The sequence below is a fragment of the Vombatus ursinus genome, unplaced genomic scaffold (genome assembly GCF_900497805.2).
Source record: "Vombatus ursinus unplaced genomic scaffold, bare-nosed wombat genome assembly UNPS02014798.1, whole genome shotgun sequence".
NCBI lineage: Eukaryota > Metazoa > Chordata > Mammalia > Diprotodontia > Vombatidae > Vombatus > Vombatus ursinus.
Window position 1 is genome coordinate 27,343,792 of NW_020954576.1, and position 27,780 is coordinate 27,371,571.

General features: G+C 36.8%; 1 protein-coding gene across 1 annotated transcript in view; it reads right to left on the reverse strand.

Annotated features, from left to right (window-relative positions):
- LOC114050031 (F-box only protein 28) overlaps positions 1 to 27,458 on the reverse strand; it is a 61,812-nt gene extending 34,354 nt beyond the window's left edge. The window contains exons 1-2 of the mRNA XM_027871558.1: positions 27,192 to 27,458; positions 13,605 to 13,714 (exon numbers count right to left, since the gene is read on the reverse strand). Coding sequence (XP_027727359.1) covers positions 13,605 to 13,714; positions 27,192 to 27,458 — 377 coding nt within the window. The remainder of the gene's footprint in view (positions 1 to 13,604; positions 13,715 to 27,191) is intronic.
- Between the last annotated feature and the right edge of the window lie 322 nt (positions 27,459 to 27,780).

A 27,780-nucleotide genomic window follows, 5' to 3' on the forward strand; every position in this document is an offset into this window, starting at 1 on the left:
CTGAGCTTTGAGAGCAACTAGTGATTCTAAGAGGCAGAAGTAAGGACAGAGTACATTAAAAGCACAGGGCACAGTCTGTGTGAGATGATGTACATGAGGAACTATAACATGGTCAATTTTGTTATCTTATAGATTTCATGGAAGAAAATAATGTATCTTATGGCTAGAAAGGAAAGTTGGATCCTGGTTATAAAGGATTTTAGGTACCAATAAGACAAGTTTGCATTTGATTCTGGAACAGGGATTCTTAATTTGGCCTGTGTGGACTTAGTTTTTGAATATTTTGCTAACTGTATTTCAATATAATTAGTTTCCTTTGTAATCCTAGTCTTTTATGCTTTTAAAACATTCTTCTGAGAAGGGGTCCATAGGCTTCACCTGATTGCCAAAGAGGTCTATCATACAAAAAAAGTTAAGAAGCTTTGTGATAAAGGTAACAAAGAACTACTGGAATTAATTTACAGGCGAGAGGGGAAGATGTGATATGGTTAGGCCTACACTTTAGGAACATCACTTTAGCAGTTATGTGAAGGGTGGATAGGAGAGGGCAGAGATGTGAGGCAGGGAGGTCAACTGTCAACAACAGCTTATTAGTTACTCCCTTCGTATCCTTATCAATTTTTTTAGGGGTGAAAGCTGTCTTCAAGTACTTGAATCACTATCCTCTCCAAGCTCTGTTTCCGACTCCCTGGACTTCATCACTATGCCCCAGCTGCATTCTCATCTTAGAAGTTTCCTTATCCCCTGTAGCCTTCTTATCCTGGAAAATCACTACCCTTGCAGCCCCCTTCTCCTACTGGTGAGTTCTTTTTGGAACCCCATTTTAGAGAAGGGCTGAGGCCAGCCATCCTTCATTCCTCTCCTGGTTCTGCTTCTGACTCTCCAGATTTCACCATCATGCTCCCATGTGAGTAGCCCTGTCCTGACTTATCAAGTCCCTTTTATGTGTTGTCTTCCCCCATTAAGAGGGTAAGCTCCTTGATGGCAAGGACAGTCTATATTTTTGCTTAGCACAGTGCCTAGCACATAATAAGAGCTTAATAAATGCTTGTTGATTTGATTCGTCATGTGGAAGAAGGATCGAACTTTTTCTGCTTGGTTAGGAAGGAAAGAAAAAGCAACTGGGGAAATCTGGAGAGGTAAATTCTAGCTCGATGTAAAGAAAAATTTCCTCACAATTAGCAAGCCTGTTATAGTAGTCCAGGCAAGAGATGATGGTTTGAACCAGAGTGGTGGCTGTTTAAGGAAAGAAAATGAGATAGATGTATGAGATGTTGTGGAAATAAAATCAATAAACAAGACTTGGCAAATAAGTAAAAGCAATATTTTCTAAGTCTTGTAGTGTACCCCCATATTGCTCTCCAAAAATATTTCACCAGCTATATTCATTAAAGTACTCTTTTTTTCTACATCTTGCTAGCATTAAGTTTTGCTGCTTCTAGTGGTTTTTGCTAATGTAATGGATGAGAAGTGGTACCTCACTTTTTTTACACTGGTTCTTTTGATTATTAGTGAGCTTGAATGTTTTTTCAGGTCACTATTTACAATTTGTGTTTTTTCCTTTTTAAATTGTCTGTTCATATACTTTGACCACTTATTTACTAGGGGCTGAATGGTACTCTTCATTATTATGGGTTCCCTTTTAAATATTAGATACTCAAGCTTTTATGTGTTTTATTTGCCACAAATTATTTTTCTGAATCTGCTTTTTATTGTTTTCTGTTATTAAAAAGCTGTTTTTATGTAATTCATCTAACTTGTCCTAAACAAAATTATATCTTTAATAGATAAAAATCTGTCCTTTATAAGACATATATATGTGCATATGTATAAATGTATATATAGATGTGTGTATGTATATGTATGTGTATATGTATATATGTGTGTGTATGTATATATTTATATCTCCATACACATTCCATTTTCTTCCATCTTTCCTATGTTTAAGTCCATAATCCAGATTTATTAAGGGTGAGAAAATGACAAGAACTGAATGGATGGTCTGATGGATGAGGAATGTATCTAAATTTATCTTCTACCACATTCGCAACCCCTTTCCACAGCTATATTTACTAACAGGTTATCCCTTTTTTTCCTGATTTCTATTTTCTAAAGATTTATTAAACACTCACCATTTGATTTTATTTCTGGGATATTTCTTTTTCTTTTTTTTTTTTTGGTGAGGCAATCAGGGTTAAGTGACTTGCCCAGGGTCACACAGCTCTAAGTGTCATGTGTCTAAGACTGGATTTGAACTCAGGTCCCCCTGACTCCAAAGCTGGAGCTCTATCCACTGTGCCACCTACCTGCCCCTGGGATATTTCTTTTCCCACTAATTAGCCATTTCCCTCCCTCCCCAGCAACAGCAAGTTTTGATTACGATTGTGTCCTGGAATTTTTTTTTCAGGTTTGGAAGTATGAGCCCACCTTTATTTATTTATTTATTTTTTACCTTCTCTATATTCTTACCTACTTGGTTTTTCTTTTCTTTCTTTCTTTTTTTTTTTTAAAGTATTTTATTGATGCCTTTTTTGTCTTTACATCAGTCATTTCTTACCCTTCTCTAGACTAAACTTTTTGGGAAAAAAAAAAAAGTTAAGCAAAAATATCTTGATACAGAAATTGTATTGTCAGTTTATACACAATGCTGTCCTACTAGTTCCCCACATCTCTATCATGAGGAAGGAAGTCCTTTTCTTTAGAATCTTCACTGGCTTTTCTGTTATTCTGAGTTTAACATCTTTTTAGTGATCTTTTCATTTACATGGTGGTGGTCACTGTGTATGTGTGTTCTTGGTTCTGCTCTGTACTCATGCACACAAATCTTCCTTGGTTACTCTGAATTCCTTGTCATTGTGATTTTGTAAAGCACAATAATATTCCATTAACAGCTTGGTTTTTTATGAACACTTATAACTTTTACAATTCTATAAAGAAGTCCACTAATAATTTTATTGGTATCATTCAATTTGTTTATTAATGTGAACTATATTGTCACTCTTACTCTATTTTTCTGGTTCAACTATGAACAATGAAAGTTCTCTATTACTTGGACCTTTTTTTTGGTCAAAAAGTTTTATGGTTTCCTTTATAAGGGTCAAGTTAACTACCAAATATTTAACGTTCTAGGTTGCAAACTGAGTTTCTTCAAAACAAACAAACAGCTACAACCCTGAGGAACTTGTTTTTTTCTTTTTCTTTTTTGAAAACAGTAGATTTTCTAAGTAATTTATTATGCCAATGTACAATCTGGGACCCGTATTTTTCCTAAAGTTATAATCACTAGCATTTTCAACACTATGTCAAATCAATATGGTAACTTCTATTTGAACAAAGACACCCTTGTTTTATGCTTGATTTTAGTGGGAATTAATCAGTTCAATCACCAAGCTGTCTGTTTCAAGCAGATTCTTTTTATTGTGTGAAGGAAAGTCATTCTATTCTTTTAAAATTATCAATGAATGTTTGATTTTTTCAAAGACTATTTTTACATCATAATATTTTTCTGAGTTTTCTTTTTAATATAATAGAACAATATGTAGCATGGGTACAGAGGTTTCCTAACTTAGTTGGCTTACCACCCCCTTTGAAAAAAAATTACCCAGTGCCCCCCTGACGTTAGGTTAGGTTAACCCTTATTTTTATCCAACGCCCCCCAATTGTACCTGAAGCTACTACTGTCTTCCTCTTCCCTCATTGTTCCCGTGCTCCCCTGGGGGCCGGCATGGCCTACTGTTGGAACCTATGGTAGTGGAAGGAGCACTGGGTTTGGAAACACAAGACCGGGGTTTGAATCCCAGGTCAGCCACATATTACCTACCTGTGTGGCCTCGACCAAGTCACTTAAAAGATTTATGCCTCAATTTTCTGATTTGTAAAATTAAGGACTTGGATATTAAAATGGCCTTACATACCTCATACAAATCTCTCTTAGACATGACATAAAATTTTTATGTACTATATTATTCTGTTAGCTGATTTTTTTTTAAATAGCAGCAGTGCCTATTTATTTACTAGACAAATTTTCTCAAATTTCTTTTTCAATTGTTTTTGCAGGTTTAAAAAACAATGGATTTATTTGCTTTGTAAAGGGTATTAGGTAGTAGCCTTCTATACTTCTCTATGTTTATGAATAATCTACTTATTAAAGGAATTATTTAGTTTTAAATGTTTGATACCTCCAGTACTTTGGATTGGGTACTTTGTATGCAAGGGAATTCACTGATACCTTCACAAAGATGCCATCAAGGTGAAAGCTCTCATAGGATATACAAAAGCTTTGGTTTTAGTTCTAGCAACAGACCATGCCTACTTTTTAAAGACCAGCCTAGCTATAAGAACATATAGGCTCATAACTATCATGTTAACCACTAGGTACTGAATTCTTTGGCCACGGCAGCCCATGAAAGAAAAAACAGAGAAATAAATGGCCTTCAGTCCTTAGAATGGAGAACAGCAATATAGGAGGGCAGAAGATGCTAAGGCAGAATAGTGTGTAAACTAATTATAAGAATACACATACCTCTTGGCAGTCTAAATGTGAGATCTTTGCCTAACAATTAACAACAGACTACTAAACAAACTGAAGAACATTAATATCACCCCTCTCACAATAAATGAAACCAAGAGATAAAGAAGTTATATCCAAATGGAAAGATGGCTCAGACTCTCCTTGAAGAGGCAAATAAATCACTTAGAACAATCACGTGCCCAGGGGAACATAAATAGTTTATGGGACAAATGGGTATCCTGATTTGCAGTGCTTATGCTGAGCATAAGCAAAAAGACTACCATGAAAGACGACTGCAGCTTGTGCACTCACATTTAATGAAGAGAAAAGAGAAATTCTATAAAGAATTTCAAAAACTTCTACAAATCAAAGCAAGAGATAATCTTGACACTTGTTTATGTTAATGCAAAGGTGGGCATATAACAGGTCAGTGAAAAATGTGTTAGATCAAAAATCAAAGAGCCAAACAGCTGCAGATTATGCAGAATCTTCCTATCCATATATCATAAATAGCTTCTTCAGTAGAGAAAGATGGAAGGTGCTGGAACATATTAAAGAATATCATAAAAAAATGAAACTAACTATATATCTCAACAGATAAGAAATGACTGGTTAGTAATACTGGATTTATTTCTGAGTCAATCATTGGTATGTAGTTAGATAATTGACTAGTTAGAGAAAAGGTCAAAGTCAATACCAAACCAGAAGAAAGGATCAAAGAGGAGAAGGCACTACACATAATTTTAACAAGTCTAATATTATATGTTTAATTAAGATGCTAACACTGAAAATTAAGACAAGGATAAGGTTTAAATCTCTGTTTACCACCATTTCATATAGAAATTTGAATGATGCAAAGCAATCTCTACAGCAAAGATGCCCAAAGATTCTACAGAAAACTTTGGCAGGGAAATATTTGAGTTCCCTGCCAAGAAGAGAAATGTTGAAGCCAAGGGTAGTGCTAGTTTAAAGTTCATTTTTAGAACATTATGAAGGAGAATGGAAAATTATTAGCAGTACTAACTCATAAAATAGCAAAAAGATTGATTTTCAAGCTATCTCAAAGGGGAAGATATCAAATGGATGGGAAAACAATCATGAATGGCATTATGATGAACAAAAAAAGTGATGAAGAAAACATCAGCAACTACCAACCCACATTGCCTACTTTCTCCTCTCTATAAAATCTTTATGAGAATAAGCTATGCACATATCAGGGACAGCCTTAATGAAAATATGAGACAGGACACAGGATAGTAATATTACAGATCTGAAGCTGGAATTGATCTTGGATTTCATGTAGGTCAACCCCTTCATTTTACAGATGAGGAAACTGAGGTTCACAGAGTTTAAGTGACTTACCCAAGGTCACACAAGTAGTAAGTAGAGAACTGGGACTTGAAATCAGTTCCCAGTTTTTTTTCCCAGTTCCCAGGGTTTTTTCCATTTACATTGTACTGTCTCACCACTGAAGATGACTTTCTACAGGAGAAGACAACTTTAAAGGCACAATGACTGAAGGGTATAGAGAGTGTTAATTGTTCATTTAAAGTATCTTTATTCAGCAGAGCAAAAAGCAACCTTAAAGGGTCTTCTCCAACAAAACATCTACCATGGACATGTTAAGATCATTGAAGACTCCTTGATAGGTACAATTCCAGAAATAACTTTGTTCAATGACCATATAATTATTCATATCAAAGTAGTATAAAACAAGGAAACATGAGGATGTTCTTTGCAGAACTCAAACTGAAAAGACATTTTCTCTATGGATGGTAAATTCCTCTAGGCACTCCTATTTGATCCTATTTCATGAAATTGTGCTAATTTCACTAAGCATACTACAGAGCTACTTCAATGAGATCCATAGCCACTCAAAAGAGACAGGTCTAACAATCCTCAAAATAAAAACAAAGTGAATTAGGGATGCCTATTGCCCAGACTATGCAATGCAGCTGATTTGCAGCCTATAGAGTTAATCCATCAGTACATTAATGTTTTGCAGGTACAGCAAATTGACAATGAGCAGGGCCCAAAAAATTGAGCAGGAGAAAAGCAGGCTAGACTGTATTTGGGCAACTACAGTACTTTCAATGACACCAAGGTACTCTTTGATACAAAAGCCCATTTAAACAATTTTTTAAAAATTATAAACTACCAAAGAAAATAATCAAATAAAGAGAAAAGTGGTAAAATCTCACCCCTAAATACTAAAACTTTTAGTATTTAGCAAGGCAGAAACAAATAAAAGAACAGAAAAGTAAAGAAAACATTTTTCAGCTTTTAACAACATCAATATTTTCCCAGTGGTTCTTTACTGTTGTAAATCACACAATAGCATGACCTCACAAGCCTAAGGGCAATGGAGAACATAAGTGGGCTACAGCATAGTATCAAGAACCACTTTGATGCAAAAAGTGGCATAAAGGCCAACACTAAGAAAATGTGTGATTGGTAAAGATGGTGGCATAGCTGATGGATAGCCGAGGTACTTACTTATATTCTGATACCCAAGAAATTTTAATGCCTAGAAGTACTTCAACTTGATGGATGGTTCTTTTTTGGAGATAATGGGAAAATATGGACAAGAATTGCTCACAATGTGAAGGCAAAGAGAGTTTGCAGTCTATACTAGCATAGGGAATACCATATGGATGAGATCAGAGCCAAGGAAAAATTTATTGATAATGTCTTATTTCTTCCTCAGAGATTGGAATACTTAAGTTATAAATATCTATTTGTGTTAGTTTTGGTAAGTAATAGTCTTATAAATAATCATCCATTTGATTTGTCTAATTTATTAGGATTATGGTTTCGAGTTATGGAATGCTAACTTCAGAGAAATTATAGTTGAGAATCACCCAAAGGACAATGGTAGGCCTAAATAAGTTGCAACTCATTACCAACAAAGAATTGCAAGGGAGAAGCAGCTTAAAGGTATAAGGACTGACTTTTCTTAGCCATCATTTTTGACAGCAAATTCCTTTTTCCATGTTTGGGACAATTAGGTGGCACACTGGAGAGAGCACTGGGCTCAAGAGTCAGGAAAATCTAAGTTCAAATCCAGCCTCAGACATTTACTGTGTGACCTTGGCTAAGTCACTTAACCTCTGCCTCAGTTTCCTCAAATGTAAAATGGGGATAATGATAGTACCTACCTCACAGGATTGTTGTGGAGGTCAAATGAGATAATATTTGTAAAAGTACTTAATGCAGTGCCTAGCACATAGCACTATACAAATGCTTATTCCTTTCTCTTCCCTTCCTGGTTTTCCTTCTACCTGTCAGACCACTCTTTTATCAGTACCCTCATTTGCAGCATCATCTATGTTCCAGTCTCTATGTGCAAGTATATCCCACATGTGTCCTAGGGTTCTCTTCTTTCTCCATAAACTATTCTCTCTTCGTAATTTTATCACCAAGAGCTAATTTATCATTTTTGTGATGACTTCCAAATCTACATATCCAGCTCTTATCTTGCTCCCAAACTCCAATCTCACATAACCAACCAGTGGCCATCTTTACTATATGCATCTTAAGTGGTATCCCTGCCCCCGGCTCCAACTACCCCCCAACCCTCAATCTATACTTCACACAGCTGCTGGTATTTTTAAAGCAAGGCCTGACCATCTTCCTACTCCGATCAAGAAGCTTTACTGGTTCCCTATTCTCTCTAGGATAAAATACAAGTTTGGTGCATAGAGCCTTTCACAATCTGGTTCATGTTTCACATTACTCCCCATCATATATTCTGTGTTCAGTCAAATATGCCTATTTGCTATTCCCTGTACACACATCTGTGCCTTTGCAGAGGTTTTTTTTCCCTGCATATGTCATGTTCTCCCTTCTCACTTCTGAGTCTTGGAATCCTTAGCTTCCTTTAAGGCTCAGCTCAACTGTCACTTTCTAGACTCAGCCATTCTGATCGTCCCCCCTGCTCAGTTGTTTTGTTTTCCTCCTTGTTTCCTTGAATTTACTTTGTATTCATTTTATTTATTTGCATGTGTTTCTCCTCGGTAGAACACGGCTCCTTAAAGGCAGAGAATGTTGTGTTTTTAATCACTATCTCTAGTGCCTAAAGTTTTGTACACTGTAGGTGCTTAATAAATGCTTGTTGAATTATATAAAATAAAAGATGTCATCAGAGACACATGACTAAAAAAGGAAGAGGACTGATCATGTAGTAAGAATAAGCAGTTACCAATGGATAAGTAAAATTCTCCATTTATATTCATGAAATGTTAAAAGGAGGAGGAGGAGAGGCAGCATATTTGTGAACTCTTATAGAAGATTTATAAGAAAACATGGACAAGAGTCACATAGGATGAGAAGCCATGAGTAAGTCTTGATATTCTGGTGAAAACTGTGTACAAGTCAATGAGATCACAGATCTAAAGAAATTTAAGAGAATATACCTGTACTTAATATTTCCTGGTGATATTAGCCTCTTTTGTGTTTCTTTTCTAATGTTGGTGATCATGTTTTCTTTCTCCTTTTAAAAATTACTTTTGTTAATGGTTTATAAATATTATCAGTCTTTTTTAAAATTGAGCTCAAATGTATTTATCATTTCAATTTTTTACTTTATTTCTGTCTTAACTTTATCATCACTTTTTCTACTTTCCTTTTTTTCTTTTTAGTCACATGCACAAACACACACATATATACATACACACACATATATCTATATCTATGTCTATATATATCTGTTATCAGTTTATTTAATGAATTCAGATAGGTGATTTCTTTGTTAGTCTTTTCATTAGATTTGTCATAGTTTGACAACAAAGGAAGAACACTGATAAGCTGGGTGGTGTCCAGAGGAAGGCAATCAGGATGACTGCAGGGTTGAGGTTCATGCCATAGAAGGATTAGTTTAAGGAACTGATTGAGATGTTTATCCCAGAGAAGAGTAGATTTATGAGGAAGATGATCGTTGTCCTCAAGTAAATGAAAAACTATCATGTGAAAGAGATATTAGACTCACTGTACTGACTCCAACTGGGAAGAAAAAGGAGTAAAGGGTAGAAGCTGCAAAGAACAATATTAAAGTTTGATAAAAGGACAACTTTACTAACCATCAGAGCTATCCAAAAGTGCAATGGGCTATCTCAGGAGGTAGTAGGTCTTCCTTCACTAGAAGTTGCATAGTATACTTTAGACCAACCTCTTAATTTAAATCTATTTGTCTATATTTTCATGTTAAAAGTGTTTATTGTAGGTAGTAAATTGATGGGTTTATTTTAATCTATGGCACTTTTTTTTTTGGAGGCAACTAGGGTTAAGGGACTTGCCCAGGGTCACACAGCTAGCAGGTGTGCGAGGCTGGATTTAAACTCAGGTCCTCCTGACTCTAGGGCTGTTGCTCTATCCATTGCACCACCTAGCTGCCCCTATGACACAACTTTTAAAAGGCAATTCACCTAGAGTTAGGAGGACCTGAGTTCAAATCCGGACTCAGACACATAACACTCACTAGCTGTGTGACCCTAGGCAAGTCATCTAATCTCAATTGCCTCAAAAAAAAAAAAAAAGGGCAATTCAGGTCATTCAAATATAATATCTAAAACGTTAACATCAATTTTATCTTATTGATTTTTTCTTTTTACCTATTTTTTCCTCAATGTCAAGGGGAAATGTAATTTAACTTATTTTTTTCTATCATAACTATTTTATATTAAAGTTAATTAACTTTAACAAAACTCTTGTCTTTTAGAATACTATGGCTGCTTTATAATTCTTTGATGTTTTACTTCTTTTTTAGTTAATGGCAGGAAGTTTGTTTTGGGGATGACCAAGACCTTTCTTTTTATACTTCTTTTATTATTTTATTCTTCTTTATTTGTTGTTTCTAAGTGGCTAGGTGGTACAGTGAAAAGAGTGCTAGACTTAGAACCCAGAAGACTCAGCTCCAGCTCTGCACACGTCACTTAACTTCTCTATGCCTCAGTTTCCTTGACTGTGAGAATCAAATGAGACAACATGGAAAGTGCTCTGCAAACGTTACTGTGTTATATAAATGTTAGTTATTATTATTGCCTGTCAATTACAAATTGCTTTTATTTACAAGTAAGGGTGTTTAATTCTATTTTTTGTTAATTCACAGACACTAATTTGCTTCTATTTCATTTACAAAGGCTTATATATATATATATATATATATATCTCTAGTGATTTTTAACTATAGGTAATAACAGTATTAACATATACTATTATTTTTAATATCATCACTGAACTGATTTAGTACTAGGGACTAAATATTAATAAATGCTTAAATATCAAAGTATTTTTTCAATTTGGATTTCTACTGAACTTATTGAGGATAGTTTTTGAATGTTATACTCTTATCTTCAAACTGACACGCTCAAATTTGCATCAAAAATAACTTTAAAAACTATCATGCCTTTTAGACTTATTTATGATGACACTTCAATTGGTGGTTTTAATAGGTAATTTTCTTTGTCTTTCTCAATGCTTAAGGTTTCTTTGTTCTTATAACTCTAAAATTTAACAATTACATTCCCAAGAAATTTGTATTTTGGATCTTTTCACACTGTAGTCTTATGAACTATTTCTAATTGTAGCATATTTTCTATTCATTTGCTCTTTCTCCAATTACCGTATGTCACAACATAATTGTTACAGATTTTATGACAATTTTTTGCAAAAAAAAAAAAGTGGGGAGAGACCATCATGTGAAGCATTTTTAAAATTGTGCAAGTGTTACTTTAAAATCATTTATTACTAAATTGTCTACGGTGCAAGATTAGGATGCATAGAATACTTGTGAATATGTGTTAAAATCTGGAAGATGCAAGTCTTACCATATCATGTGACTTACTCATAGCTGCTTCGCCTGCCCACCTGCCTGTTCCCCTTGTGCCTATGACTCTTCATTGGGTTGAGTGACAATACCATTAGTCTGCAAAACTCTAAACAAACCAGCAAGTCAGCTTTTGGAAATATACTAACAATGCACATGAACTGAGAATTCTAGGTTCATGGCTGGCAATAAGCTGAGAGATAAATGCCTAGCCATATGCCACTGGTGAATATATTGCTGCTCTGTTTACCTTTTAAGAGACATGAGAAACAGAATTATAGCATACGACGATTATGTGATGAAAGGTTATAGACTAATTTTTGGACCTAAAAACAGTGTGTGACAATTATGCGATGAAATACGGTAGTTCTTTTAATACCATGTTTAATTCTTTTTCTTGAAAAAAGGAATTCATAGTGATCTCAGGTTTGATCTTTTTGTTTCGTCTTTCAGGTCTTATTTTGGACTGTTCATCCATTAATTGCTCTTAATCTGTTACATTCTGGGATTTTTCTTTTACTTGAATTTTCTACTGATTTTTTGCTTAAGTACATTTATTCTGCTTTTTCATTGTTTCTATTCATATTCTTATTTCTATTTTTATAATCATTCTTTTATAATCTCTTCCCATGCCTTTGATTGAATTAGTCTTAGTCTATTTTTTTTTTTACGTCTACGTGTAGGGCTTTAAAATTTTATGAAATACTCTCCATAGAAGATCTCCCTTTTATCTGTATCAATCCTGTAAGTTAAGTACCATGGATGGGATTATTATATCAACAAACCTACTATTAGATTTGTTTCTTCCACTCATATTACTTGCAACGCTCCTACTGATGTTTCAGTCTACATCACTGAAGAAATTTTATCCCTTGACCTTTTATCTTGCAATTTCTTTATGTTACCAGCATTTTTACTTAATTTATTCATTGCTCAATAAATTTTATTCTTGTCCTTCCCAGGGTTATCTTTTCATTCCATCCTCTTTCTTGCTACCTTTTCTAACTCATGAAAAAAGTTATGAATGAGGGAAATGTAAGACCCGAGCTCCTGATGACTTAAGAACCAACAGTCACTGCCGTAGTAGAAAGGGACATCGAGGAACTACACTGTCTATAGTTTCCTGAACCTTTCCTTTGAAATAGGGAATAAATTATAGAAGTTCCTGCAGTAGATGAAGGTATGATTTTCTTTCTGCCAGTTCTTTTGGTCTCCATTTAAACTCCCCCTTGCTGTTTTCTCTTATTTTTTTCACTGGTTCCTTCTCTCTTCTTCTAAGATTCGGTGATACAGCAGTGCAGGCTGTTGTTATTAACATTCATATAGGCTATTGGAAACCAATATATTCCTACCTATTTTTTTTGTTTTTCTACCTCATTAGCTACAACAACCCATCATAACGAATCAAAGTGACTAAAATCCACTGATAATTGTGGAAAAATAAATCCATTTGCTCTTCCCTTAACTAACTAGAAGAGTTGCTAACAGTTAACTGACAGACAACATAAAGAAAAAAAAGACAAAAGACAAGCACAGTCCAAAAATGGATACACAGCTCTTAAACAGGAAAAAGGTACCTGTAGTGGGATAATTTATAAGGTGTTTAAAACAAAAAACTACAGAGGTCTGTTTTTCGTTTGTTTGTTTGTTTTTTTAGCCTATTTAGCCTACTAAAATAATGTACATATATGGGAAAATATATACAAACCAACTTTTGGTTGCCTATTTACTACTTAATAAAATCCTTAATGATCAAAGATCAAATATCCTGAGTTAGGAGAAAAATGAAAAAATATAGTCAAATGATTAAAGTTTTTCCTTAATCATGTTGGACCATGATTAACTGTTAAAAATATATTGAAAAAGAAGTCCACATAAAAACTCTGATCAACACAATGACCAACCACATTTCCACAGGACCCATAAACACTCTTCCCATCACCTAATGAAAGAAGTAGGTGATGGATTCAGGGTGCAGACAGAGATATATTTTTTTGGACATACCCAATGTCGGAATTATTTTTGCTCGACTAAGCATATTTGTTACAAGGGGTTTTTCTTTTTAATTTGGGAAAGAGAAAAAATTGTTAATTGAAAAAGATTAAATTTAATTAAGAAAAAAGAGAAAAAGAAGGCCAAACAACAGCAAAAATTACTAATATAGCCTTTGTTAGAAAACCTTTAGACACCACTCCTTAAACAAATGGACCTTTGCCAAGGCTAAAAGAAAATAAAAAATAACATTAATTCTTTGCTCTACTCTCTACATACCTTGGAAGTTGTGCTTTAACTTGTTTTTGACACAGGTTGTGATATCTTTCCACTTTCAGAAATCCCTGATTCAACATTCTCTGGCAGACTAAGTCCATTCGCTTACAAACCTACAAGATGGAGGAGGGATAAAGAAAAACCACATGTTATTAGTTCAGATACAATACTGGACAAAAAGTTCTCTCGCACTTTTCCAGTCTCCTCTTTACCACTTCCACTAGCTTCCCAGTCTGGTTCTTTACCAATTAAGCAAATCCTCTGCCATATACTCTCCTCATAACACTCCAAATATACTTTCCGTTTGTTTGCAAATAAGGTTAAGATAAAATCAGTCTTTATATCTCAGTTCAATTCACCAAATAATTAAGTACTACGTGCTATATTGGAGATACAAAGACAAAAATGAAACAATCCTTGCCCCTCAGGGAATTTACAGTTTTCTACTGTAATATCCTGAATGTGTCTTTGATGGAATTTTGTGGCACAGATAAAATCCTTGTAAAAGAGGAGTAGCTCCTTTATACATGTGGAGATATGGTGATATACAAATAAGTGGTTGCTAAATGCTTTGATTAAAAAGTCCTAAATTTAGTCACAGGTTCTAATAGGATTGAACTAGATCATGAAATCATAGGTTTAGAACTGGAAGTGACCCTAGAGCTCACGTGGTCCAAGTCTCTTATTTTAGAGATGAAGAAACTGAGGAAAAATTTTTTGCCCAAGGACCTGGACAGCAGGATTCAAACTCTGGTCTCCTAACTTCAAGTTCAGTACTTTTCTCATTGCGTTGGTCTCTTCCAACTCTAAATACTATGAACTTATATTTGAGTCTATTCTAAGTCTTATAAGCATAGAAATTACACAGAAATTAAAATGACCAAGCCCAGCTCCAAGAAAGACATATGAGAATATATCTCCCGCTCTTTGCATAGATGGGAAACTATGTGAAGATTATATGTCAAACATTATATATAATGATGGAATTAACTGTCTTGGTTAGTTTTGCTGAACTTTCCTCCCCCCTCTTTTTTATATATTTGGAAATATATACAATGTAAGGAAAAAAATCAATAAAAAATTTTAAAATGCAGTTTCACATTAAAAATAAGATCTTATTTATCACTTCTCTTAATCACTATTATTATAATTATTAGGGATATTATTACTGAGTAACACAATTATATATTTACATAGAACTTTAAACAGCTTTTTCTTCTCATCCCCTTGGGGCCCCATGACAACCCTGTGACGAAAGTTGTGTAATTATCATTAACGCCAATTTATATATGAGGAAACTGACGCTCAGAGATTAAGCGGCAAGCCCAAAGTCACAGAGAAAGGACTTAAACTCAGGTCTTCTGACCCCAAGTCCTAACATACTATCAGGTTACAGCAGAGCCTTAATTAACCATCAGACGTGGAAGAACAGTATGTTCCAGTTAATTCAGTTTTCTTAACTTAGAAATTAGCTGAGATGTCCTTTGTTTCACCCTTTGCTTGGAAAACAATAATTCACATTTACATAATCATTTAAAATTTGTAAACTTCTTTCCTCAAAAGAATCCTGTGGGATATCATCCTCCTTTTGTGGTTAAGGAAACTGAAATTCTGAGAGGCTAACTTATTTGCCTATAGCTGAAAATTAGACTAGTAAGTAACAAAGCTAGTATTCAAACTCAATTCCTCTAGCCAGAAGTCTTAGGGTAATTGAGTAAATTAAGGGAAAAAACTCATTAGATAGAAGGAAAAAAGTGAAATGAAATGACATTATAATAATGAACATTAGTGACATATCAAACAAGAGGAGATTGGGGCCTTGCTCCAGGACAGGTAAATTTGGGTAGGTAATTTCAAGAACTTCTGTCAACATCTATGCCTAAGGAAGAAGTTAGGGAGATCAAGCAGCTTGATTACTTTGTGGAAGTCCTAAGGAAACACTCCGCCAGCCTAGGAGTAGGGAGGGAGGCATTTCAAGGATCATTATAAATTTATGTTTCCCAATCTCAACTAGATCCTCACTGCCAGGCAATTCTTTTACTTTTTTGCTAACTGGCTACTGCATTCTTCTAAGAAATAATTTCAAATGTCTTCTCAAGTTTCCCACCTCCCCCAGTGTTGGAAAAGGACTTAGCCACATACTTTACTGAGAAAACAGAAGTCATTCCCCCAGAATTCCCTGTCTTTCCCCCATTCTACATCTCAACCTCCTTGACAACATCTTCCATCCTTTCCCCTTTTAATTCAATCTCTGATGCAGAGGTGGCTTTTCCTCTCAACAAGGTCAATCTCTTTACCAGTGCCCGTGAACCCATCCCCTCCCAGTCTTCTCTAGCAGATTGTCCCCTCCCGAATCATCCCCTCTTTCTATTATAAAACAATCAGGGGCAGCCAGGTGGTATAGTGGATAGAGCTCTGGCCTTGGAGTCAGGAGGATCTGAGTTCAAATCCAGCCTCAGACACACATAACACTTACTAGCTATGTGATCCTGGGCAAGTCACTTAACCCCATTGCCTAACCAAAAAAAAAACAACAAAAAACAACAAACAATCCTCCTCCCCCTCCACACTCCCTTTTTGTTATTATGGACTTGTCAAACATCAACAAATAGGAACATTTCCTTACATAAAGAACAGGAAATGAGGACTGCATGCAACATTGTGATCCTCTAATATACACATTTAAAAAAATCCTGTTTTTTTAAAAGTATAAATTAAATTAACTCCTAGATTCTCCTGACTCCTACAACACTGTCCTGATTGTGTCCCCTTCTCAACTTCCTTTTACTCTTCTGTGTATGTATATTTTTAAAATGTTTCACTGACACTTTTTTAGTCTCACTATCACCATCTGCGATTGCTCTCTATTAACTCCTCTCTCCCCAAAGTACTACCTGGTAGAAAGTTAAGTATAGTAAAAAAACAAAACAAAACAAAACAAAAAAACAAACCCCAAATCCATACATTGACTGTGTCTGAAAATATAAGTCACAGTTTGCACCTTTAGTCCTTGGATGCTCCATGGGAAGCATGACACAGCATCAGTATTCTGCAGCCATGACTTGTGACTGCATTGATTACAGGTCTTGAGTCTTTCACAGCTGTTCTCCATTACAATGTAGTCACTGCATAAATTCTGCTTCTCATCACTGTACCCTCACTACTTGATGAAGTCTTCTTATATTTCTAGTAAACTGTTCCTTTTATCATTTCTAATAGCACAACATTGTTACATTCATATACCATAATGTGTTCAGACATTCCTCACATCCTCTTAGATTTCAGGGTCTTTTTTTTTCTTTTGCCACAAAAAAAAGAGCTACTATCATCATCATCATCATCATCATCATCATCATCATCATCATCATCATCATCAAAACAAAACAAAACCAAAAACGTGGAGTCCTTTCCCTCTTTCTTTGATCTCTTTGGAGCACTGACCTAGTAGTAGTGGTATCACTGGGTTAAAAGGTATTTATAGTTCACTAACTTTTTGGGTATGGTTCCAATTTGCTTTCAAAGGTTGGAGCAATTCACAGCTTCACTAACAATGTATTAGTATGCCTATCTTCCTATAATCTCTCCCAAAATTGTCAGTTTCTGTTTTTTGTCATCTTTGTCAATCTAATGAGTTTGAGGTTTCCACCTCAAAGACGTTTTAATTTGCATTTCTATTATTAGTGATGTGGAACAATTTTTTCAAATGATTATTGATAATTTGCTTTTCTTCTCTTTAGAACTGCCTATTCATAGCTCTTGACTACTGATCTAATGGGGATAGCTCTTGTTTTTATATATTTTATCAATTCCTTATGTATTTTAAATATCAGACCTATAAGAGACAGCTAAGCTACTTCCATTTTCCACAACAGACCTTTGTCAGAAAAATTTGCTGCAAGAAAATTTTCCCAGTTCACTGTTTCTCTTCTAACTGCATTGTGTTTGTGCAAAAATTTGTGAATAAAATCATCCATTTTATCTCTTCTGATCATTTCCATCCCTTGTTTGGTCAAGAGTTCTTCTATCCATGATAGTGAAAGGGATCACTTTCCTTGTTTCTGGAATTTGTTTTGATATAACTTTTTCTATCTAGGTTATGTATCCATTTGGAGCTTATTATGGCATAATGTGTCAGATGTTAGTCTAAAAATAATTTCTGTCAGACTGCTTTCCAGTTTTCTCAACATTTTTTGTCAAATCATGAATCCTTACCAGAGTAGTTGTAATTCTTAGATTTACCTAACATTGCTACTATGTTTGATTGCTTTTGAGTCTCTTTTTGTATAATCTTCTTCAGTCTCCTGCTAGCTACTGGATTCTTCCATCCTGCCTACAAACGCATTCAGATCTTCCTCTTTAAAAAAACAAAACAAACCACCTCATTGTTTTGTTCTACACTTTTACTTCTTTTCTCAGCCAAACCACTAGGAAAAGCTATCTACCTCTCCTCTCCTCTCACTGACTACTTAAATCCTTGCAATTTGGCTTCTGACCTTACCACTCAACTGAAACTACTCTCTCTAAAATTACAAGTGATCACCTAATGACCAATTCAATGGCCTTTCTCAGTCCTAGACCTTCTAAACCTATCTGCAACATTTGGCAATACTGACCATCATGCTGGACACTCTCGTCTCCCTGGATTTTTGTGACTCTCTCTCGTTCTCTCCATGCCTGTCTGACTATTCCTTTACAGTCTCTGTTTCTTGATCATCGTCCATGTCTCACCCCGTCTCTGTCCTGGGATCTCTCCACTTCCCTCTCTATGCTCTCAGTGATTTCATCAGCTCCATTGGTTTAATTATCACTTCGATGGTTATTTCTAAAGCATAGGTTTGATCATGTCACTTTCCTGCTCAAGAAATTCCAGTGGCTCCTCTTGCCTTTTGGATTAAATATAAACTCCTCTGTTTGACATTTAAAGCCCTTCACAATATATTTGAAGCCTTCCTTTCCAGACTTATTATGTGTTACTCTCCCTCATGCACTATAAGATTCAGCCAAACTGGCCAACAGTTTATAAAAAACATTTATAAAGCACTATGCTAAGTGCTTTACAATTTTCATCTCATTTGATCCTCACAACCACCCCGGGAAATAGGTGCTATTATTATCTTCATTTTACATTTGAGGAAACTGAGGCAAATAGAAGTTAAGTGACTTGCCCAGGGTCACAAAGCTAGTAAGTACCTGAGGCTGGATTTGAATTCAGGCTTTCTTGACTCCAGTCCTAGCACTCTACCCACTGTGCCACCAGCTGGCCCAAACATAGAAAACAAACAAGCTGTTCCTTTACACTGTACACTGTTTCCAGTCTCTACACCTTCACACAGGAAGTCTTCCATGCTTACAATGTATTCCCTTCTCACCTCTGCCTCCTAGAATCTAAAGTCTATTTAAAACTCAGCTGAAATGCCACCTCCTAATGAGACCTTTACTGATTTCTCTAGCTCTTACTGCACCACGCTCCCTGTGAAATTTGTTGTTGTTGTTTAGTCATTTCAGTCACATCTGACTCTTGATGACCCCATTTGGGATTTTCTTGGCAGAGATATTGGAGTGGTTCACCGTTTCCTTCTCCAGCTCATTTTACAGATAAAGAAACTGAGGCAAACAAGGTTAAGTGACTTGCCCAGGGATTCACAACTAGTTTTTGGGGCTGAATTTGAACTCAGGAAGATAAGTCTTTCTGACTCCAGGTCTGGCATTCTATCCACTGAACCACCTAGCTGCCCTCCTTATGAAATTACTATGCATTTACTTTGTATGTATTGTCACTATTTATATGAGGATATGTTATTTTGCCCAACAGAATATAAACTCCTCGAGAAAAGGTACTATTTCTTTTTTGTCTTAGTATCTTTAGGATTTAGCATAGTTCCTGGCACATAGAAAGCACATGATAAAATGGTTGGTTGATTCAGGAGCCCCTTCCAAATCCTTCTCACAGCCCAGCAGCCACACAGACCAGGAAACCCACCTCCCACTTCCACAACTGGCCCATAGTAGTAAGGGAGATGGATCCCTTTTGGTTAGGAAGAAGTTGTAGGATCATTCAACACATACTTATTAGGCAACTTACTACAGGGAGAAACAATGTGCATACATATAAGTATGCATATTACCTACAAAATGAATACAAAGTAGTTTTGGGAAGAGGGTACTAGAAGCAGAGGGAGTAGGAAAGGAGCTCACGCAGAAGGGAAAAGTCACAGAGGCTTCCCCCAACCTAAAGCTTTTTTTCCCCCTTGAATTTTTCTCCCCCAGAAATCTTAGAGCTTGGCAGCTAAGCAGGAGGATCAGGTTGAAAATATAAAACTCACATGAGGGAGAAAAATACCTCAGCAAAATAAGGGAGTAATGCCAATATAGGTACTTCCTAAATTCCAATGGAGGAAAGATCAAAAACAAAAAACTTATAGCCAGTTCAATTCATAACTCTTCTCTCCAAAAGAATTTGCCTGAAATGGGATGATAAATGGGTGAGGCAGTATGACACTGGGGAAAATGGCGGGATTTAAATTCAGAGTATCTAAGGATAAATAAATCCCAGTTCTACTATCTGGGGTGAGCCACTTCGCTAATCTAGGCCTTGACATTATTTTGCAGATGAAGTTGTTTGTTCTAAGTAACACAACTAAGGTCTGATGCTCTGGAAGTGCCTGTGACCCAAACAGTGGGAGGCCAAGTCCCTTTCAACATTCTGGCTTAAAAGTGTATTGACACAGAAGTCAGGAGAAATGCCAGTACCTGCTCTGACACTAACTGGAGGTCTCTATTTCCTCCTCTGTAAAATGAAGGAGTTGAACAAAGTTGGTTCTAATGTCTCATGAGTCCGAATCTGGGTCCTACTTGTTTGTACTTTAGCTCCACTTTCAGTAAGTGTTGAATAAGCCTTCCTTTTTATTGGTGAGCTTGGGCAGGTCACTTTCCCTCTCGAGAGTCTGTTTTTTTCTCTGTAAAACCAACGAGCTGGACCAGATGATCCCTAACACCTTTTCTAGCTTTAACACCACAGTTTGCGAGTTTTTTAGGGAGTACAGGAAGGCTGGCTTCAAACCTTTCAGCATTGAGAACACTTCACTGGATAATAGGATATAAACTTATGATACATTACTCGCACTATTTTCTCAGATGCAGAGAAATTCTATGTCTATAAACAATAAATAATTCACCAATGAAGAAATTTCATTGTAACAAAAATTTTCTTCATAAATCAAGATTAAAGGTAATAGAATATTTTTATAGCAAAAATTTATAATTTGGATTCTGTAACCTAAGAAATAAATGTAGAGATACCCCAGACTAACACTTTGGAGCCAACTTCAATTAATTTCTCTTCTTTGCTACCCACATTCAATCTACCATTTCCCAATTCTTTCAAGAAGCATTTGAGATAGAGCTGCTTCTAATATGTCTACAATCATACCACTTTAGTCCAGGTAGTGATAATATCTCATTTCTTGATTACATTTATTCCAGGTAGTGACATTATCTCATACCTAGTTTACAATAGCACTCTCGCTCTCCTTAATCTCCCCTTCTAAACAGTAGAAAAACAAATTTCTATGTTCTCTCCTCCTGTTCAAGAATTTACAGTAACTCCTATGGAAAATTTACAACTAACTCCCACCTAGTTAGTCAAGATCACTGTATTTTGTTTACATTTTTCAAAGATTAGAATGAAAATCGTTTTATCACTGAAAAGAGCAGTATGTACTTCTTTGACCTAAGTCCTGTTGATACTGGCACTGAAAATACTAGAAAAAAAGTATGGGATTATGAGGTAGGAGTCCTGGATTCTAGTCCTGATTCTATCACTCACTAGCTGTGCCTGAACAAGTCAAATCAACAAGCATTTACTAACTTACTATGTGCCAGACACCATGCAAATCGCTGAGGATACCAAAAAAAAGGTATGAATGCTTGTATTTGATATATAATTCATGCGAAAAAAGAACAGATGTAGAAGCACTATCCATTAACACTGTAAATAAGCATAACATGAAGAATGTCTGTTGCATATGTATATTATTAGCATACAAATAATGCTATTAATAAGACCCTAAAGTTCTACCCAGATACTTTATTGTGCAGTGCAAGTGGCCTTGGATTCTCAAAAGAGCATAAACACTGTTAAATCTTTCCAAGCTGGAAAGGCTTCAAGTATGGACTTTTTGTTGAACTGCACTGAATGTGGTCAAAACCATTTCCTATAGATGTTCAGATACTGACCCAAACTCACAAGTAAGAAGCGAGAAGTCTGAACTTCAAAAATTTTTAAATTCTTCTATTACATGAATATACTTGAATAATCTTTACTGCAGAATTAAAGTTCTTAAAGACCACAACTGAAATGTGGGACTGATCTAATTACACTTATTCAACTTCAAAGAAAATAATTTTTATAATAGCAAAGTACAATCAACCCGAGGCGGCTAGGTGGTGCAGTGGATAGAGCACTGGCCTTGGAGTCAGAAGAATCTGAGTTCAAATCTAGCCTCAGACACACAACAATTACTAGCTGTGTGACCCTGGGCAAATCACTTAATCCCACTGCATAGCCAAGAAAAAAAAAAAAGAGAGAGAAAAGTACAGTCAACCCTCAAATATCTGTGAATTTCTAATAGAGTGACATTCATATGGTAGGCACATGTATGCACGCATGCACACACACATAGACACACACCATACACACACAACCTGTAGAATTTAATTATCTATAGCAATTTGAAATCTGCTCTTCCCATATATTGTCTTAACTGGATTTTAGGCCACCAATAGTCGAAGACAAGAAGGGAATGAAGTATCAAGCTGTCTACATTTTTCAAAGCCAAACATAAATTATCTTTATATTTCCCAATGCTTTGTGCTATGCCTGCTCGTTCCTCCATATACAAAAACAAAAAAGACTACGTTAAAAAATGGAGGTCTAGAAGAAATTCTCTATAGGACATTTCTATGAAATAAACTTTCCACATTTGCTATACTCTTAAATGGGTCAAAGCATGGTACATTTGATTCAAGATTACAGATTCAAAGTAGTTTTCATCTTTTCTATGGCCATGGGCCTCAGTCAATTGTTTCAAAAACGGATGACCAACCACTGTTACGTTCCAGGTTGGACTACATTGATTTTATGGTCACTTTTAACTAAGAGATTCTATGTAGCCCTCATAGCCCTGTTCTGTCCCCCATCTCAAGAGAACTGGGCAGCACAAAATCTATTAGCTCTATTAGAAAAGCAATTCAAAGTACATGTCCTACGGATAATGGGTCATCCAAAAAATCTGTAAGACAAATAACATTAAATGCATTGAGAGTAGGAAGGTGGGGGGAAGAGAAACACTATTCAAAAGAATGCTATGAGGCACACTTTGAATATGTTTAAAACAAGGGATATCTATATGACAAGAAACAAAATGTTTGTATAGCCAAGATTTCCAAGGACTAGGTGCAGTTAATGAATCAACATCCATTATGGCTTAACATCAACAGACAGTTATTCAGTGTTTATTATGTACAGAACACTGAGCTAGGGAAAGTACAAAGATCAAATAAAGTAGTAACAGTCTCTGTGGTATTTATAACTTCATAGAGTAGTAAAGATTCACAAGCAATTGTAATACAAATGTTATCTCAAGTGAGACTATGTGCCTGGCACAGTGTAGATGCACATGGTAGCACAGTGGCTGGTACATAGAAGGTGTTTAATAAATACTTGTTCCTCCATCCTTTACAAAAAGATATATGCAAGAAACAAAAGAGAGGTTCAAACAAGTGCTATTTGAGGTTCAAAGGAAGGAAGAATTATTACTGATGGGAATGTGGGAGAGAGAAAAGAGAGAAGATAGCTTTTCAACTGAGAATTAAAGGAAGGTTCCAATTTCAAATAAAGAGGCAGGAGAGGGAATTTCGGGCAAAACAATAGCATGGATAGTGATATATGGGAAACAGCGGCTACTCCAGTTTGGCATACTTGCAATAGTATGAGATAAGGCTCAAAAAGCATTACGGGAGGCTCTGAATGACAATTTAAATAGTTTGGAATTTATTTAGTATGTAGCAAGAAGCCTATGGATTGTTTTCAGCAGAGGAGAGTGATATGTTAGGATATGTCCACAAGGAAAATTAAACTGGCAGCAGGATATGTTGGAGGGGAGAGCAGAAATGGGAAGTGTACAATTGTTGTTGAAGTGTTAGGTAATGAGGGCCACTACTGGGGTATTGGCACTAGGAATACAGATGAGAAGGACTTGAGAGATGTAGAGAGAAAATCAACAGGACTTGACAATGACTGGAGGTCCATCTGAGGGAAGGGGTAAAATCAACAGTTATAACAAAGTTTCAAACATATGCAACTGGGTGAATGGTGGTATCACTGACAGAGAGTCAAGTAAGAAGAAAAACAAGTTTTTGGAGAAACATGTTCAGTTTTGGACACTGGGGATTTTGAGTTACTAATGGCATATCCACACGATGATTTCATATAGAGTCTGAGACATGTACAAAGTTTAGATGAAAAGTCAAAGCTAGAGAGACCTGGAAAGCAATGAATGAATGGGGAAAATAAAGAAGACTGAGTACAAATTTGGGAAATACCAAGATTAAAGGAGCAGGGAAGAGATAGTGGAGACAGAATGGTTACAGAGACAGTAGAAGAACCAGGAAGAGCATACTGTCCCAAAATCCAAGGGAAAAAGAAAATATTTGGGGAAATGGTTGTTCAATAGACTCAAAATCTGCCAATAGTGCAAAGGGATGAGGGATAAAAAGGGAAGGAAAAAATGCTTTTGGATCTGGCAATGCGCAGGTCATTGCTGACATTAGAGAGAATGGTTTCAGTAGAGTGAGGGTGGTGGAGGAACAATGAAGTATCTAGTATAAATAGCTTTTTCCAAGAAGGTTGGTATTCAAAGGGAAAGAGATGGGATGGTAGCTTGATAGGTCAGAAGAGTTAAGGAAATGCTTTTTTAGGATTAGGGAATCAGAAACATGTAATAGATAAGAAACCAGAAAGGGAGAGATTGAACATATGTGAAAAAACATGATTACTAAAGCAAGGTTCTAGAGGAGGGGAGAACAAGCACACAAATACAACAAAATCCCAAGATAACTAAAGAGTCTTGACAATTTTTTGGAATTCATTGCATAAATAGTCAAATCTCAATAATCCGTGGTATGGAGAAACAAAGAAAAGTCTGTCAACTTGTTAAATTATACAAATAATGCAAAAACCTCATTTTAGCAATTTCAACTTCTTCTATCAGATCATCTAAAGAACATAGACATGAATAAGAATTTGAATGTGGCCCCTGTGACCTATATCTGATTACCACCTAATTAGGGTGCTATAGTAAAATTTCTAAAAAAAATGGCAAAAGAAGAAAGAGGTCATAATAACCCATAAAAGACTGTTAAACCGACAGAACAATAATTATAAGGAATGTATTCAGAAACAGGCAAAATATTATATATTTTAAATAGACTTAATTCTTCTCAAAAACCCCTAGTTTACAATACAAGGAAACTTATGTACTAATATATATAATCAATTTTTTATCTTTTGTAAACTAAGCTTATTGTATAAATTGTTACTTTAGCTTCAAAGGCAAATAAAGCCCTACCACCAACTAGGTGTATTTTCCTGCCGATTTCCACAAAAAGAAAGAGATAATAATCAAGGCAGTGCTGACATCTACTGGCAGGAGAAAACCTCTTTGAAAATGGTATGGGATCATGGACCATATTAGAGGCTTCAGAGTAAAGGCTTATATGATTCACCTCAACTTCCTCACAAAAGATAAACAACATGAGCATTATGTCATATTTTATATATGTGAATAAGAATGTGCACTGTGAAGATCTAGGGAAAAAACACTTTTGCAGAAAGATGAGAGAAAATGGATGCAGAATTTTATGGGATGGGGGAGGGGAGAATCCTTATATGCAGACCTGTATATTAATGCCTGAAATAAAGACTAAACTTACCAATTAAAAAATTAAGAGAGTATGAATCTATAGGTTTTATATAAGACTACTCATTTCCAGTGATTATGAGATGTTTTAATATTAACCTCAAAACAAACTGGTTTTCCCCTCTAGAGAAAAGCTATCTTAAAATCATTCTAAACTTCAAAAATTCCTCCCCCCACATTGAAAATTGACAGTAACACAAATTCCAAAGCCACTGAACAAAAGTACTGTTATGCCCATTTTCAGAAATCACAAAAGTACATGATCTCAGGCAAGAATTCTTATTTTGGGGGGAAAATAAGGAATATTTAAATATTATAAATTTACAGTGACATTTACTTGAAATACAAGGACAACCTACTTTAAAAATTATTCTAATGTTGAAGAATTTTGTATCATGCAGAGATTGGCACAGCTTGATAATTTTGCTGACTAGAAACCTGGCTATCATTTCAAATTAGTATTTTTTCTGTGACTTCATGAGCTTTCTTCCTCAAATTGGTATGATTTCCATAAAGACAAAATTCTAATAAATATACAACTTAATCTATTCTATCTCTTCGAAAGAAAAGGCACTATGCACACTCAAGTGTGATGTCTTTGTCTTCTTGAAAACAGACTGCAGTTTTAGCTTCTACTCATATGTGGTTTTTTCAAACCACACATCAAAATGCCCACCTTCTTTAATCTTTTCCTTATTCCATTCAAAGAGAAAATCACTGAAAAGAAGCAAAACATGAGTGAACTGAATCACTGTCAAATCTCGAGCCAAGCCCCTTGGGTGAAGTCAAGTTCTAATGACAGATTCTATTTATGAAACTCATGGACGAAGCTAGACACAATTACGGGATATAAAAGATTCCAAAGCCAGAGGGGTAGAAGTAAATTACTCTAGTTAGAAGATATTGCAAGGGAGAGCAAGATCGACAAACGGCAAGTTGGTTGGGGGCAAGGAGAAAGTGTCAAGGGTGACAGCAGATGTCTCAAAGCCTGTTTTCCAGGGATGTTTTTATGGGTCAAGAGGACACTGGGTGTTGGGGTAAGAAAACAGACTCAAGCTGCTGAGAGTCGTGTCTTGACCCTTTCACAAGGTTCTTGGGAAATGACAGAGGTGCTTTAACCCACTCTCGCTAGAGTACTGTGATACTCTAGGATGGGGAGTTGAGGTGGGGAACAATACCTCACATTCTAGCAAGATGAAGCCAGCCAATCACAGTATCTCTTTTTTAACAAACAACCTTAGGGGGGGTGGATGAAAATGGGGGCACTGGTCTTAGAGCCTGGACCCCCTGACGTGGTAGGGACTAGACTGCAGGAGTGTGGGGTGCAGACGACTGGGTCTCCCCTTCCTGGGAGCTGGAGGAGGGGGGTACAGGGGACGTCCCCGCGGCTGTCCAGGAGGGGTTCGCCACCTCCCCAGGTAGGGGTGGGCCCAGAGTGGAGGGGGAGCCGGACACGCCCCTCCCTCCGAGCTCTCGGTGGTTGGACGCTGGGCCGGGGGTGTGTGGGGGGTTGGCGTCCCTCCCCCACTGCCTGCCCCGCGGAGGCAAGGACGGCGTTGGGGGAGGGGGTTGGGAGAGAGGAGGGCCGGAGGGGGGGAGGGGAGAGCCTCACCAGGCGGAGCTGGCTGATCTCGTCGTAGGACATGAAGCTGAGGATGTTCTCGATGGCCACGATGGGCAGCGCCACCAGCGTGTTGTTGTGAGGAAGCTGGTCCAAGGCCAGGGCCGGGGAGGCCGGCGACTGGGGTCCCAGCAGCGCCGGCTGCGGCGGGGGCAGCGGCGACAGTCGCTGGGACGCCCCAGCGGCCAGAGAAGAGCCGCCGCCGCAGCTGCCACCGCCTCCTTCCTCCGCCATCCACTCCTCCGTCACCGCCGCCATCTTGGGGGGAGGGCTTGATGCCTTCCCCCTGCTGCAAGGGGAAAAGGGACACTTCCTGTACGTCACTTCCTGCACCTTTTCCCTCTTCGCCTCCTCCGAGGGTGGGGGCGCACTGCAGTGAGAGCCAGGAGCCCAGAAAGGGGGGTTCCCCCAGAAGGCGAGGTTACTTTGGGTGGGTGGGACTCTTTCTGGGATGGAAGGGACCCTCGAGGTCCGAGCCACTCCCTTCGTTTGACAGGCGAGGACCCGCCCGGAGAAAAGGAGCCATCTGCCCTAGCTCGCCCGCACTGTAAGGGGCAGAGCCAGGATTTGAACCTAGATC